The sequence below is a fragment of the Eriocheir sinensis genome, chromosome 31 (assembly GCF_024679095.1).
Source record: "Eriocheir sinensis breed Jianghai 21 chromosome 31, ASM2467909v1, whole genome shotgun sequence".
Lineage (NCBI taxonomy): Eukaryota > Metazoa > Arthropoda > Malacostraca > Decapoda > Varunidae > Eriocheir > Eriocheir sinensis.
In genome coordinates, this window is record NC_066539.1 from 8,133,741 (window position 1) to 8,148,740 (window position 15,000).

General features: G+C 41.9%; 1 protein-coding gene across 14 annotated transcripts in view; it reads left to right on the plus strand.

Annotated features, from left to right (window-relative positions):
* Positions 1 to 15,000, plus strand: part of LOC127005851 (NGFI-A-binding protein homolog) — a 193,014-nt gene that overhangs the window by 148,043 nt on the left and 29,971 nt on the right. For 9 of the 14 annotated variants that reach the window (XM_050875129.1, XM_050875131.1, XM_050875133.1 and 6 more), the window contains 3 exons: positions 4,596 to 4,715; positions 6,080 to 6,337; positions 8,998 to 9,179. In XM_050875129.1, coding sequence (XP_050731086.1) covers positions 4,596 to 4,715; positions 6,080 to 6,337; positions 8,998 to 9,179 — 560 coding nt within the window. The remainder of the gene's footprint in view (positions 1 to 4,595; positions 4,716 to 6,079; positions 6,338 to 8,997; positions 9,180 to 15,000) is intronic. The other 5 variants (XM_050875136.1, XM_050875141.1, XM_050875143.1 and 2 more) reach the window with 2 other exon arrangements.

A 15,000-nucleotide genomic window follows, 5' to 3' on the forward strand; every position in this document is an offset into this window, starting at 1 on the left:
AAGAGGAAGCGAAGAGAGAAAGAGGGAAAGAGGAAGGGAAAGAAGGAAGAGTGTGAGAGGAAATGAGAGGTAGGGAGGAGGAAGGACGAGGAGGAGAAGGAAGAGGAAAGGGAGAGGAAAGGGGAAGGAGGAAGGGGAGGAGTGTGAAAGGGGAGAAGAGAGAGGGAAGGAGAAAGAAGGGGATGAAAGGGAGGGATGAAAACAAGTAAAGGAGGAAGAGGAAGAAGGAGGAGGTAAGGAAAGGGGAGGAAGACAGAGATGAGGAGAGTAAAGGGAGGAAAGGAGGAAGGAGAGAAAGTGAAGGAAATGGAGGAAAGTAAAAAAAAGGAAGAAGAGGGAAAAGAAAAAGGGGAAAAGGAAAGAAGTCACTATCCACAACCATCATCATCATCATCAACACACACACACACACACACACACACACACACACACACACACACACACACACACACACACACAGGTTGTTGCAAAGGAAGAAGAAGAAGAAATTTCGCTCCTGGAAAAAGAATACGTTTGTGTCCCTTTTTTTTCCCCTCCTTTCCTCCTCCTTTTTTTTCCCCTTTCTTAGCTGTCTGGACTTTTTTTTCCTCCTCCTCTTTTTTTCCTCTTATTTTCCTCCTTCCGTGATGGCATTTTCAGGCTCCACATTTTGCTCCTTTCTCATTTTTCTTTTTTTCCTCTCTCTCTCTCTCTCTCTCTCTCTCTCTCTCTCTCTCTCTCTCTCTCTCTCTCTCTCTCTCTTTTGGATTGTGGTCCTTGCTCGAAACTGAGGACCAGCGGGAGCTAGCGAGAGAGAGAGAGGATAAGAAGATTGATGATAAAATTGATAAAAAAAAAAGGTTGCTGTAGAAGAAGAGGAGGAGCAGGAGGAGGAGGAGGAGGAAGAGGAGGAGGAGGAGGAGGAGGGGGAGGAGTAGGAGGAGGAGGAGGAGGAGGAGGGGTGTGGGCGCTACGAAGTAAAAAAATATGAGCAAAATTAAGGCGAAAGAAAAATAATCTTATAATAATAATCAGCGGAAGATGATAAAAAAGAGGAGGAGGAAGAAGAAGAAGAAGAAGAAGAAGAAGAAGAAGAAGAAGAGGAAGAGGAAGGAGGCACAGTGGAAAAGAAGGTGGTAGAAGAAGAAGAAGGAGAAGAGGAGGAGGAGAAAAAGAGGAGGTGCAGAAAGATGAGTATAGGAAAAAGAAGAAGAACTGGAGGAGGAGGAGGAGGAGGAGGAGGAGGGTAAAAAAAAAGAGAAAGAAGAGAACTAGATCAAGTGAGTGACTGGGAAGATGGAGAAGAGATAAAAGAAAACGAAATGGAAGAAGAAGAAGAAGAAGAGGAGGAGAAGGAGGAAGGGAGGAGGAAGAAGAAGACGAGAAGGAAGAGTGCAAAGAGAAAGAAAACGAAGAAGAGGGTGGAGAAGAAAGAGAAGGAGGAGGAGGAGGAGGAGTGTGATGGAGGAAAAGGAGTGTGATGGAGGAGGAGGAGGAGGAAGGGAGGAGGAAGAGTGCAAAGAGAAAGAAAACGAAGAAGAGGGTGGAGAAGAAGGAGGAGGAGGAGTGTGATGGAGGAGGAGGAGGAGGAGGAGGAGGAGGAGGAGGAAGGTGCCAGGTTTTTCCTAAGGGCTGAAGTGCCAATGTGTTTTTACCTCCGACATTTCAGACAAGACATTTTTGCCTTCAAGGTTTTTTTTTTTTTGTTTTTCTCCCTCCCCTTCTCCCCCTCTCTCTCTCTCTCCCTCCTTCTCTCCCCCGTTATTTCTTTCCCTTCAGCCCCTCCCCCCCTTCCCTCCCCGCTTTCTTCTATCCTTCCTCCTTTTCCTCCTTCCACCCTACTTATTTCCTTCCTCCTTTCTTCTTCCTGTTCTCCTTTTCCTCTTTTTCCTCCTTCCTCTTTCTCATTTTCTTCCTTTTTTTGCTTCTTTCCTTCCTCCTTTTCCTCCTTCACCCCTACTTACTTACTTCCTCCTTTCTTCTTCCTGTTCTCCTTTTCCTCTTTTTCCTCCTTCCTCTTTCTCATTTTCTTCCTTTTTTTCTTCTTTCCTTCCTCCTTTTCCTCCTTCCTCCTTGCTTCTTCCCGTTTTCCTTTTCCTCTTTTTCCTCCTTCCACTCTCATATCCTGATTTTTTTTCGTCTCTTTCTCCTCTCCCTCTTTCTCCTCCCAAAACCCTTCTTCATTTCCTTCCTCCCTTCTTTCTTCCTTTTTCCCCCTTCTGTTTTCCTTCTTTCCCATATGTCTCCCTTTCTTCCTTCTCTCTTCCCTTTGTCTCTCCTTTTCTTCTTCCTCTCTCCCTCTTTCCATTACCTCCTTTCCACTCTTTCATCTCTTCCTCTCTCCCTCTTTCCTTCTTTCTGACATTATTTTCTTCCTCCTCCTCCTCCTCCTCCTCCTTTTCCTTCTGGCATTCTTCATCCTTTCCTTCGTCTTTCGCTCCTCCTCCTCCCTCTGCCTCTTCCTCCTCCTCCTCCTCCTCCTCCTCCTCCTCCTCCTCCTCCTCCTTTACCTCCTTTTTTGGCTAAGTATTTTTATTATCCTTTTTCTCTCCGACTATTTTCAGGCGAAGAGAAATTTTTCTCCTCTAACCCCTTATTTTTTCTCTCTCTCTCTCCGGCTCTTTCGTCTTTTTTTTCTCCTCCATTTTTCATTCATTATTTCTTTCTTCCTTTCTCTCTTTCTCTCCCTCTCCAATTCTTCGGCTGCAAAAGTTATATTATAGTTAAGCTGTTTTGGCAGTTTGAATATTTTGATAACGTGTTTCTTTTTTTTTTTTCTTTCTCTCATTCGCTTTCTTTTTCTCTTTGTCTACGTTTCTTTCTCTTGGACGCTTTCTTTCACTAGCTCTCTCTCTCTCTCTCTCTCTCTCTCTCTCTCTCTCTCTCTCTCTCTCTCTCTCTCTCTCTCTCTCTCTCCTCGTTTCGTTTCGCTTCCTAAAAAGTTTCGGGTTTTCTCCCTCAGGCGTTTCGTTCGTTCGTTCGTTCGTTCGTTCGTTCGTTTCGTCGTTCATCTGTTTAAAAGTGGTCCTTCATTTTCTCTCCCTTTTTTTCTTTCTCTCTCTCTTAACTTTTTTTTTCTTTTTTTGTTGCCGTCTTTGGAATTATTCAGCGGCGGCGGCGGCGTTGGTGCGATGTGGAGTTGGATTTCATATTCGGATCCTGTTTATTATTACCGTTGATTCGCTTCTCCTCCTCCGTTTTAAGGGGTTTCGATCCTCCTGTTTTTGTTGTTATTGTTGTTTATTTGGATTTTTTGTTGTTGCGTTGTTTCGTTTATTGTATTTTCTTTTTTTTTTTTGTTTGTTTGTTTGTTTGTTGTTGTTGTTGTTGTCCTTCGGTTCCAAGTTTAAAATTATTTGTTATTCCTCGTTTCCATTCTTCCTTTTTTTTAGGTTTTTTTCCCGTCCGGTCGTCTGTCTGTTCAATTATTTCTCTTTCTCTCTTTCTGTCTTTTCAGTTCTCTCTTCCTCATTTTTTTCCTCTCGAGTGATATCTAGATGATGATGCTGTTGCTGTTGTTATTTACTTTTGTTTTTTGTTTTCCTTTTTCTATATTCTATTTCACAAGTTTTAACGGGTTAGCTAATCAGTTTTATATTTTTTCGTTTTATTTTTATTATGATATTTTTCTGCCGAGGGATTTTTCCATTCTTTTTTCTTTCTCTCTTGTGCATTTTAGCCGTTTTAATGAGGTTACTAATCTGTGCCCTGTTCTTTTTTTCAACTTTTCATTTATTTATTTCTTCTTTTCCTTTTTTTTTTTCGTTCTGCAGTTGATTGATGTAATGGTGTTTTACGTGGAGCGTTTAATGGCCGACGATAATTGTTCCTCATTCGTTCGTTCTCCTTTTTTTCCGTTCTTTTTTTCATGTTGCCATTACTGATTTTTTGCCTTTGGGTGAGAGAGGGGGGACGTTGAAGGTTTTGGAGGTGGGAGGTGGAGGAAGGAGAGAGATGGAAGTGGAAATACGAGGGAGTGGATGAATGATAATTAATATATATGATTTGTTCCTTTATGTGTGTTAATACCTATCATAAATATATACCTTCACACGTCCATGCATACGTAGGTGCACACATACATGCTCATACATACTTTCTACCTAGTCGCTACACACTCAAAACACACTCACACACTTTACCTATGAGATTTCCTAACTCACACATACTTTAGGAGCAGCGAGTAGCGGGCTTTTTTTTATTATTGTTTCCTTTTTTGTGTGTGCCCTTGAGCTGTCTCCTTTGTTGTAAAAAAAAATACAATCCCTTTCCATCTTCTTTTCCTTTCATCTTTCCCCTTATGCGACTCCCCAGCCCTCCTCTTCCTCCCCACCTTCCCTTCCTCTCCACACACCTGACTACCAATCACCGATCACTAATCATACCTTACCCATACATACTTTCTACCTTCGCTCACTTCCTTCCATCCTTAATTACTTCTGCCCAACCTACTTTCCTTTCTTCCATTCCTTATAAAAACTCTCGCAACCCTTTCCTTCATTTCCCTTCCCTTCACTTATCACTCATCATATCTTACCCACACACCTTCCTGCTGTTCATATCCACCCTCACCTTCACGCCCCCGTTGCTCACCTCTCTCTCTCCCTCTTCCGCAGTACATAATGAACATGAGTGAGGATGACCCGCGCAGGATGGAGGAGATACGCAAGTACGCCGCCATCTACGGACGCTTCGACTGCAAGAGGAAACCGGAGAAGCCTCTGACTCTGCACGAGGTAAGTGAAGGGAAGGGAAGGGAAGGAAGGGGTTGAGAGAGTTTTTATAAGGGATAGAAGAAAGGAAAGTAGGTTGGACAGAGGTAATTAAGGATGGAAGGAAGTGAGCGAAGGGAAGAGAAGGATTGGGAAAGAGTTAAAGGATGGAGGAAGGGAAATAAAGGTGAGGAATGGTAATAAGGGAGAGATGGAGGTAAGTAAAGGGAAGGGAAGAGAGAGGAAGGGAATTGCTTGAGAAATAGCTTTAGGAATGGAAGAAGGAACAGGAGGAGTTAAAAAAAAAAAGTAGTAATGAAGGATAGAAGAAAAAGAAAGAAAGATGGAAAGGTTGAGCATTGGATAAGAATAAGTAAAGGAAAAGGAAGGACGGGAAGGAACCAAAGGATAGTTGTATTGAGTTACATCCTTCAGGGCAGTGTTCTTCAAACGGTCTTGAGTCTTGTTTTCAGCTTAAACATTACGATCCATTTCTTAATAGTTGTAATAAGGCCCGTATTCCCAGATGCTTCAAGTTCTTACAGTACAAATCTCTTCAAAGGCCACAGAGACGTTCAATTAGGTCAGTGTATTTTCCCGTCCATGGCCCAGAAGACTTATAAAAAACCATCACTTAAGTCTCATAAAGCATCCCATGAAAGCCCCCAATAACCTCTCCATAGCCTTTTCATATAGCTTTAGTACTTTGGCGTTGAAATGTCTGTGAATACGAGTTGGTAATGAGTTTTGTGTCTCCTCCCTCTGTTTATATGTGTTAATCCATTTGTAAAGATTTGCATTGACCCAAAAGCGCGTCTAATCAATCGCGAAGCATCTCTGTGTCGCGACCAAGCCGAACTTTGAAGAACCTGCTTTAGAGGAACTGGTCTTGTCTCGTCTTCACACCTGGGAGAGTTTCGTACACACACGCACACACGCACACACGCACATTTGTCTGTACACCTTCTTAGGCTTTGAGCTGTCCACCTGCACACGCACATGAACTTGTATCTATCCCATACGTTCTTGAACACACACACACACACACACACACACACACACACACACACACACTGTCATACAAACACACACACACACACACACACACACACACACACACACACACACACACACACACACACACAAATACAAACACACAAACACCAAATCACCATCCTACCCACAACCTAACCCACCCAAACACATCCTACCCAGCCAAACAGCCTACCCACAACCCCCTTACCCCTTACACCCTTTCTTTCCCACCACACCCCAGAGATACCCCAAGAAACCCCCAACCCTGAAGACCCCCGCCCGCACACAACCTCTAAACACCCACGCACACCCACACGCACGCACACCTGACAGCTCCTTCCCCCCGAAAACAGGTGTCCGTGAACGAGGCTGCGGCACAGATTTGCAAGTACATGCCAGCCCTTCTGACGCGCCGGGATGAGTTGTTCCCACTCGCCCGCCAGGTCGTGCGAGACTCCGGCTACCAGTACTCCAAGGGACACTCGAGGTCGCAGACGGTCGTGGGAGGACGCGAGGACGAACCCAAGAACAAACGATCGCGCTCCGACTCCGGCCACGACGCGGGGGACCTCAAGAACGACCTGCAGTGGAAGAAGAGACAGGTGAGGAGGGTAAGGGACAAGTGTGTGTGTGTGTGTGTGTGTGTGTGTGTGTGTGTGTGTGTGTGTGTGTGTGTGTGTGGTGTGGGGGGAGGGGGGGGTTATGTGTAAGTGTGTGTGTGTTTGTTGGGGTAGTTTGTTTTGTGTATGTGTGTTTGTGTTCTTTGGTTTAGATTAAGGTTAGGTTTGGTATTCGGTAGTTTTTGTTTTGTTTTTCCTCCTGTATGTGTGATTTTTTTTGTTGTTGTTGTTGTTTTCTTTCTTTGGTTTGAAGGTTCGTTTTTTCTAGTTTTCTTGTTCTTTTATGTTCGGCGTAGTGCGCTTGGCCTTGTTTGTTTGTTTGTTTGTTTGTGTTGTGTGTGTGTGTGTGTGTGTGTGTGTGTGTGTGTGTGTGTGTGTGTGTGTGTTTTGTAGTCTTTTCGTGTGTGTCATAAAGGTTTGAATTTCTCTGTCTTGTTTTTTCTGTTTATTTTGTGTGTTTTTTTTCATTCTTAAGTCTTTTGTTTGTTCTATTTCATGCTCCTGAAGATTTAGTTTTTTTTATGATTTTCTCTCCATTTATTTCTTCCTTGATTTTTTTCTTATATATTGTTTTATTTTATTTGTGAGTTTTTGTTGTGTATGGTTTTTTTTAGTGGTTGTTCTTGTTGTGTGTGTGTGTGTGTGTGTGTTGATGTCAGGTGTGTTTGTGTGTGCAACAGGTAGGTTAAAGAAAAAGTAAAGGATGTTAATTAGAGGTGATTCACATCTTTGTATTTTATAATTAAATAATGATACTTTTTCCTAACTAATTTTTTCGTGTTTGTGTGTGTGTGTGTGTGTGTGTGTGTGTGTGTGTGTGTGTGTGTGTGTGTGTGTGTGTTTTGCAGTTGTTGTTTTTTTGTGCTGTCTGCATGAGGTTATTTTTTTCTGCTTTGCCTACATTTGTTATTATTCTCTCTCTCTCTCTCTCTCTCTCTCTCTCTCTCTCTCTCTCTCTCTCTCTCTCTCTCCATTTTTCTTTTTCAACGTTATACTTCATTGTTTATTGCATTCATACCGCGTCTCGTTTTCTATTTCCCGTTTTCTTTTGCTGTGTTAAATTCGCTTCTTTCGCAACTAAATCATTGTGAAACTCATTTGTATTTTCATTTTTTTTAGTCTTCAGTTTTATATTATTTGTTTTTGGTTTCTTTTTACTCTTTTTACTTTCGTTTCATTTCCACTATTATTATTATTTTTTTTATTGTTGTCATTTTCTTCTTTTTGTTGTTGTTGTTGTTGTTGCTGTTTCATTTAATTTCTGCATGTGTTTTTTTTTATTTACTCCGTTTTACTTTTTTTCTTGTTTCATTTTCATTATTATTGTTATCATTTTCTCTTTTGCTGTTGTTGTTGTTGTTATTGTTGTTGTTGTTGTCCATCACCACCACCACCGCCTCCACCATCACCACAGTCCCACCTTGTTTGTTTATATGCTAATTCATTTTATTACAATTTTATTTATGCCGTTTTATACTTTCCTTTTTTTTCCCACACGCTTGTTTTAATACCCACGCATATTTATTTTTTCCCCCACCAACCTTGTCTCTTTTTTTCGTGGGTGGGTTTTTTTCTGGCTCGCTTCCTGTTCTCCATTTTTTATTCCCCTGCCGCGACAATAATAATATATGCAAAGTAAATGTTCCGTGATATGTTTTAATTATTGCGGTGTTTGCTGCTGCTGTTACTCTTGTTTTTTTTTTTTTTTTTTTTTTTTTTGCATGTTATTATTTCCGTAGTGTCTTGTTTTTATGTTTGTTTGTTTTGTTGCTTTTGTTCGGTGGAAGGACTGTGTGGGGGGGAAGTCTGTGTGTGTGTGTTTGTTTGTTTGCTTGCTTTGTATGTGTGGGTATGTGTGTATGTGTGAATGAACGATAAAGTAATAATCCTGTCTGCCTCACCCTTCACCAACACACCTGCGTAGCACCTGCCCTTTCCTTTAATTAACTCTCTTATTCCTCTCTCACTATAAACAATGCCACATGGCAGTATTATCTAACTAACTAACAACTCTAACCAGCTAATGATCCATCTAACCAAATATCTAACTCCCTACCTATCTATCCATCTGGATAATGAACAAACTTACTATCTATATATCTGTGTATCTATCCACATATTCAACTAACCGACTAGGCAAATGAGCTATGACTATCTAACTAACTAACTATCCATTAAATGTATATCAATGTAAATAAGTAAATGATTAAGTATATTACAACTAGCCAGGTAACTTATTAATCAACTTGCTAACCAACTGAATAAAAAACAAACAAACTGACTAACTAACAAACATCTCCAAATTATACAGTAATTAACGAACGCCTTCTTTTCCTGCTCAGTTACTTGAATCGAATAACAAACTAAATAACTTACTAATAAACAGTTGAAACCCGTACAATAATTACTAGCACCTAGCTATCTAACTAATTAACCAATCAACTAACTAACGCTTCCAAGCCATATAACAACTAACTAACAAACTAACTAATTATATCCACGCCATACAATTAACTGACTATTCCACATAACTAACTAACTAACTAACTACCTAAGAAACTAACTAACTAACTACCTTAAACCACCAAATTATAACTAACACTTTCAAACCATACAACAACTAACCACCACCCTTTAATCTTCCCCTACAGGAGCGTCTGGAGGCCATCAGTGAAGAGCTACGACACATGAGCGAGCGGGCGGAGGAGGTGCGGACGAGCCTCTCCTCGGGAAACGGCGACGTCACGGCACTCACCTCACAGATGGACGCCTTGCAGACCCGCCACTCGCAGCTTACCCTCGAGCAGAACGAACTCCTCAAGGCACAGCGCAAGTGAGTCAAAGCAACACCCAGTCAGTCAGTCAGTCAGTTAGTCAGGCGATGGGATGGTTATGGAGATGAGTGTGGGTGTGGGTGTGTGGGTGTGTTTCGTTTTGCTGGTGTGTGAATCCAGGTCGCCTGTTCTTCTCTTATTCCCGTTTTCTTTCTCTCCCGATTTGATTTTGCTTGAGTCACCCCTTCACTCAGACGCTGCTTCTTGGGTTGTGTGAATCATGTCCTTTGGTTTTTGTTTTGTATTTTGTTTTTATCTTTTTTTTTTCTTTATCTCTTCCTTCAGTCAAATCTTCAGTGTCCTTGTTTTGTTTTGTTTTTTTCGTTTTCCATTTTTTTTTCTTTCCTTTTACTTCTCCTTCAGTCACTCCTCAGTCAGTCACGTGAATTGTTACGTGTATCAATTATTCTTTATTTCTATCGTTTCTTGAGGTTCTTTTCTCCTCCTTTCTTTCTTCTTTCTTCTGTCTCTTGTTCAGTCAATCACTCAGTCAATCAGTTGTTGTGTGAGTCTGGGTTGATTTCCTTTCTTCATTCTTTCCTTTTCTATTTCATTCTTCCTTCCTTCCTTTCCTTCGTTCCTTCCTTTCATAATTCCTTCATATCTTTCTCTTCCCATTCATCCGTTTGACCGGCATCTCCTTTCTTTCACTTTTTTTTCTTTCCGTTGTTCAGTTCCTTTTCTTCTCTTTATTCCTTTATTTATTTCTTATTTTCTTCCCTTCCGTCTTTCTGTCTGTCTGTCTGCATGTCTTATCGTCTCGTTGGCCTCTCCTTTCTTTCGCTTTTTTTTCTTCTTTTCTTTCTTTTCTTGTCTTCATTCCTTCCTGTGTTGACTCGTGTTCGGTTTCTTCGGGAGGAGGAGGAGAAGGAGGAGGAAGAGGAGGAGGAAGGGGCGAAGGAGGAAGAGGAGGAGGGCGGATCATCATACTATACGGCGGTTTTCTTCTTTTTCTTCCTCCTCCTCCTCCTCCTCCTCCTCCTCCTCCTCTAAGCTCTTCCTCCCCTTTTGTTGGCCTTGTTCCGATGTGTGTTTATCTTGTCTTTTTTTTTTTTTCTTTTATATTCAAACCATCTTGTGGAGTCTGTTTTTTCCTGCCTTCCCTTCTTCTTCTTCTTCTCCTTCTTGGCCTTCCACCTTTCTTTCTCTTTGCTTCGTCTCCGTTTCTTATCCTTGCTTTTTTTTTCTTTTTTTGCCTTTTCCTCTTTTCCTTTTTCCACCTTTTCTTTCTTCGTTTTCGTTTCTCCGCTTCTCCTTTCTTTTTTTTAGTTTTTCCTTTCTCGATCTTTCACCTTTCTTTCTCTTTGCTTCGTCTTCGTTTCTTATGTTTGCTTCCATTTTTGTTTTGTCATTTTTTCTCCTTTTTTATCACATTGTCTCCATCCTTCGTCTTCGTTTCTTCTCCGATCTTTCTTTAATTATTACTTTTTCCTTCACGATCTTTCACCTTTCTCTTTCTTCACTTCGTCTCTATTTCTTCTGGTTACCTTCTTCTGCTACTTTTCCTTTCCTTTTTTATCATCTTTTCTCCTTTGTCTCCGTTTCTTCTTCTGGTTTCCCTTTCTTTTTACTTTCCCTCTGTTCTTTCTTATTTTTCTCTTTACTTTGTCTCTGTCTCTTTCTTATCCTTCCTTCCTTTGCCTTATCCTTTCAATTCTTTTCTCACCATATTTCCTTTCTTTATCTCCGTTTCATCTTCTGGCAAATTACTTTTCTTTATACTTTAACTTTTTCCGTTCTCGTTCTTTCACTTCGTTCTTCTGGTTTTCTTTTTTGACTTTCTCTTTCTAATTTCTTTTCTACTTTTCTATCTTATTTCTTTACTTTTATCTCGTATTCTTTCCTTCGTCTCCGTCAATTGCTCTTCCTTCCTTCAACTGCTTCGCCGGGTCTGTTTCGTCCTTTGCTTGGCCCACACTGTTTGCCCATACTGACCGTGAAAGACTGTATTCTGACGGACTTGACATCGCTGAGAGGGACACCAGCTTGCGCGCGGCGGCCCCCAGCGGGTTCTAGAGGAGTCGAGGAGAGGAGGGAGAAGAGCCGTGAGTGAGGGGTTACTGGGGTCGGTGGTAGCGGCGCCTCTCTCACTGTCTTGCTTCACTCCCACGTGTAGCTCATAGTTGGCTCTGTTTTAGTCTCCTCGTCGTTGTTGGCTTACAAAAGAGGAGGAAAAAAAAGACTCACAGGCTATATTTGATGATTCCCAGGATATGATTTTGCTCATATTTTTGTTACTAAGTCTTTTGCTATTATTATCCTTATTTATTATTGTTATTATTTATTATTATTATTATTATTATTATTATTATTATTATTATTATTATTATTGATACTTGTGATATTCCTTTTGTGATTTAGTTATAATTAGATTGTAAATGATATAATTATGTGAGAGCTTAAGGTGGTGATCAGACCCGTGGCTCCTGTTGCTGTCGCTGTTGTTGTTGCTGTTGCTCATTCCTTGGTTAAGTTTGCACCTTGTTAAAACGTAACGTACTTCATGCAGGGACACAGCGCGCTTTTTTTTCTGTATCTTTAATTTATCTACTTACTCATTTATCTGTTTATTAATTTATTCTACTGCGATGACTCCTCCCGAAATTGACCTCTCTTTCGGCCATCTCTTTTGATTCTTTTTTGTAGGAGCAGCGAGTAGCGGGCTTTTTTATTATTACTGTTTCCTTTTTTTGTGCCCTTGAGCTGTCTCCTTTGTTGTAAAAAAAAAAGTGATGCTGCGTTTAAATCTGTTCCCTGTTGAAGCGCTGCTGAGCCGTAACAATGCTGCTCAAACTCCTGTACTCGTAGGTTAAGCTCTGAATACTCGTAGGTTAAGCTCTGAATGCTCGTAGGTTAAGCTCACTGAACATGCACGTTGGTTGTGTCGGAGGATCAATAAAGTCACTCAAAATACACGTCTCCGTTGTTTGTGTCGTAGGAAAGTAGCGAACCACCACCATGTAGCTTTAGGCGTTTTTGGACCCCTCTTCCTCGGCTTGCATGAGAGGAAATGAACACTTGCTTGTCACGCTCAAAAAGTATCTCCTTGTTGGCCTATAATTCTCATACGTTTTTGGACCCCTCTTCCTCAGCTTGCATGAGGGGAAATGAACACTTGCTTGTCACGCTCAAAAAGTATCTTGTTGTTGGCCTATAATTGTCATACGTTTTCTGCTCTCATAACAATGTTTCTAAAGGTTACAAAGGGTATTAGTCGGCGAGGGTTTTTGCGGTCTTGTCAAACTATAACGTAACTCATTGATCAACTCATGTAAGTACCTGCAACCTCGACGAAAGCCTTACCAAATATGGGTGTGTAAACCCCTAAACGTGTGAGACTATGAGCCAGTATTTCTTCACGGGATGGACAAGATGGACGGCCCTAACCAAAGCTACAGCGGCCAGATTCTTTTCTCAGTGACGCCTCTTGTTGTTCTTGAGTCATCCGCATGTGTCTGACCCGCGTTTACCTTGATTTTGAAAGGGAATGTGATCTGTTTGTTTATGAAGAGACTGTGTTCCTCCCCTTTCCACCTCTCCCTTCCATTGAACTCTTCCACGCTGCTCCACCTTCTCTCTCTCTTCTCCCCCTCCCTTCTAAGATGATTCACTATACAGGGTGGTTCTGACGATGGTGGAGCTGGCGGGGTGGAGGTAGTGGGTGTAGGAGGGAGGGACAGGAGGAGGGAAGGGAGTGAAAGCAAGCAAGGGAGGAGAAGGTCAGTTTATGAGCGAAAACCATCAATCAACTTGTATCCATTTAGTATCCTTTCACCTTCCTTCCTCCTCTTCTTCTTCCTCCTCTTCCTCCACCTCCTGCTTTTCCAATGCTTCTCCTTTTATTTCTCCTCCTTCTTCACCTCCTCCCACGACCCTGCTGCCCTTCTCCTCCTCCTTACATCACTCTCTTCCTCCTCCTCCTCCTCGTCCTCCTCTTCCTCTTCCTTCTCTCTCCCCTACCCATGTCCAGAGCCTTATCCTCCTCCCTCTCTCTCCCTCTCCTATACCACTGTCCATCTCCCTCTCTCCCTCCCTCTCTCTCCCTGACCAATACTCCAGACCATTAATATAACCCCGCCCACAAAGGCCCCGCCCGCCCCAAGACACACACGCGCCCGCTGCGATGAAAAGGCCGCCCAAGATAAGAAGAAGAATAGAAAGGGAAAGGAAGGAAAAAAAACACCGACTCGGGAGGGAAGGAAAAAAAAAACACTCGCGGACATAAAAGACTCGAAGGTATAGAGGAAGGGGGAAAAAATGGAAGGAGAAAAAGAGGGATGGATGAAGGGGAGGAAGGGGATTGAGGGAGGGTAAAGGGGGAGGGGGGGGGTAAGGGGGGTTTTAGTTCCCATTTGAAGCATCATTAATAACGCCCATTAGCGGAGCGGACTGACCAAATAGAGGAACCGCCGCGTCAATTGATGGAGAAGAGAAAAGAAGATGATGATGGGACGGGCGAAAATAATAATATCGATGAGGGGAGAAGGAGGAGAAGAAGAGGAAGAGGAGGAAATGAAAAAAAGGAGATGGGATAAAGAAAGGAGGAAGAAGGAAGGGGGAAGAAAAAGCAGAGGAGAGGAGGGAGAAGGAATGAAAAATAGTTTAGGAGAGGGGGAAATAGAAAGGGAGATGATGATGAGGAGGAGGAGAAGAAGAGGAAGAGGAGGAAATTAAAATAACAGGAGATGGAAAGGGAGATGATGAGGAGAAGGAGAAGGAGGAAGAGGAGAAGAAGAGGAAGAGGAGGAAATGAAAAACAGGAGATGGGATAAAGAAAGGGATATGAGGAGGAGAAGGAGGAAAAAAAAGCAGAGGAGAGGAGGGAGAAGGAATGAAAAATGTTATAGGAGAGGAGGAGATAGAAAGGGAGATGATGATGAGGATGATGATGATAAGAAGGAAGAGAAGGAGGAGAAGAGGAAAGAAGAGAGAAAAAAAACATTGAGGATGAAGAGAAAGAAAAAGAGATGAGGAGGAGAAGAAGGAGAGGAGACGAAGAAGAAAAGATTATGAAGGATCAGAAGAAAGAAATGGAGATGATGATGAAAAAAAGGAGGAAAAAGAGGAGGTAGAGGAGGAGGAGGAGGAGAGAAAGAGAAAGAGAAAAAAATATAGAGGGATGAGGAGAGAGATGAGACCATAAGGAGGGAGGGAAGACAAAGAAAGAAGGGGGAGAGAGAGATGGAGAGAAAAAGAGAGGGAGAGAGAGAGAAAGGGAGGAAGGAAGGAGAGTCTTATTTTTTCCCTCCATTTTTTTTTACTCCTCCCATCTAACAAAAAAAAGTGAAAGTGGAGATATAATGATGGACCTAAGATTAATTACTCGCTTACTCAGGTGTGTGTGTGTGTGTGTGTGTGTGTGTGTGTGTGTGTGTGTGTGTGTGTGTGTGTGTGTGTGTGCTCCGGTACAAAATTCCACGTAACAATGAACGAAGTGCTTCAGTGATTCGAAACAGACGTTATTAAAAAACATCAGAGGATTTTTCGTTATCTTTTTCATTAGCATCTAACCTGAGGAAAAAGAGGAGGAGGAGGAGGAGGAGGTGGAAGAAGAGGATAAAAAACCCCAGCAGGAAGACGAGAAAGAAAAACAATAAGAATATGAGAAAAAAACTAAAAAAAATAAAGGAAGAGGAATTGGAGAAGGAATAATAAGAACAAGAACAAGAAGAGGCGACGCAAAACTGAAAAAATAAGTGAGGAAGAGAAGGGGAAGAGCAATGACAAGAAAGAGGAGGAGGAAGAGGACAAAGTAAAGGAGGAGGAAGAGGGCAAAGTAGCAGAAAAATGAAGAAAGAGCAAAATGACGATGACGAGGAA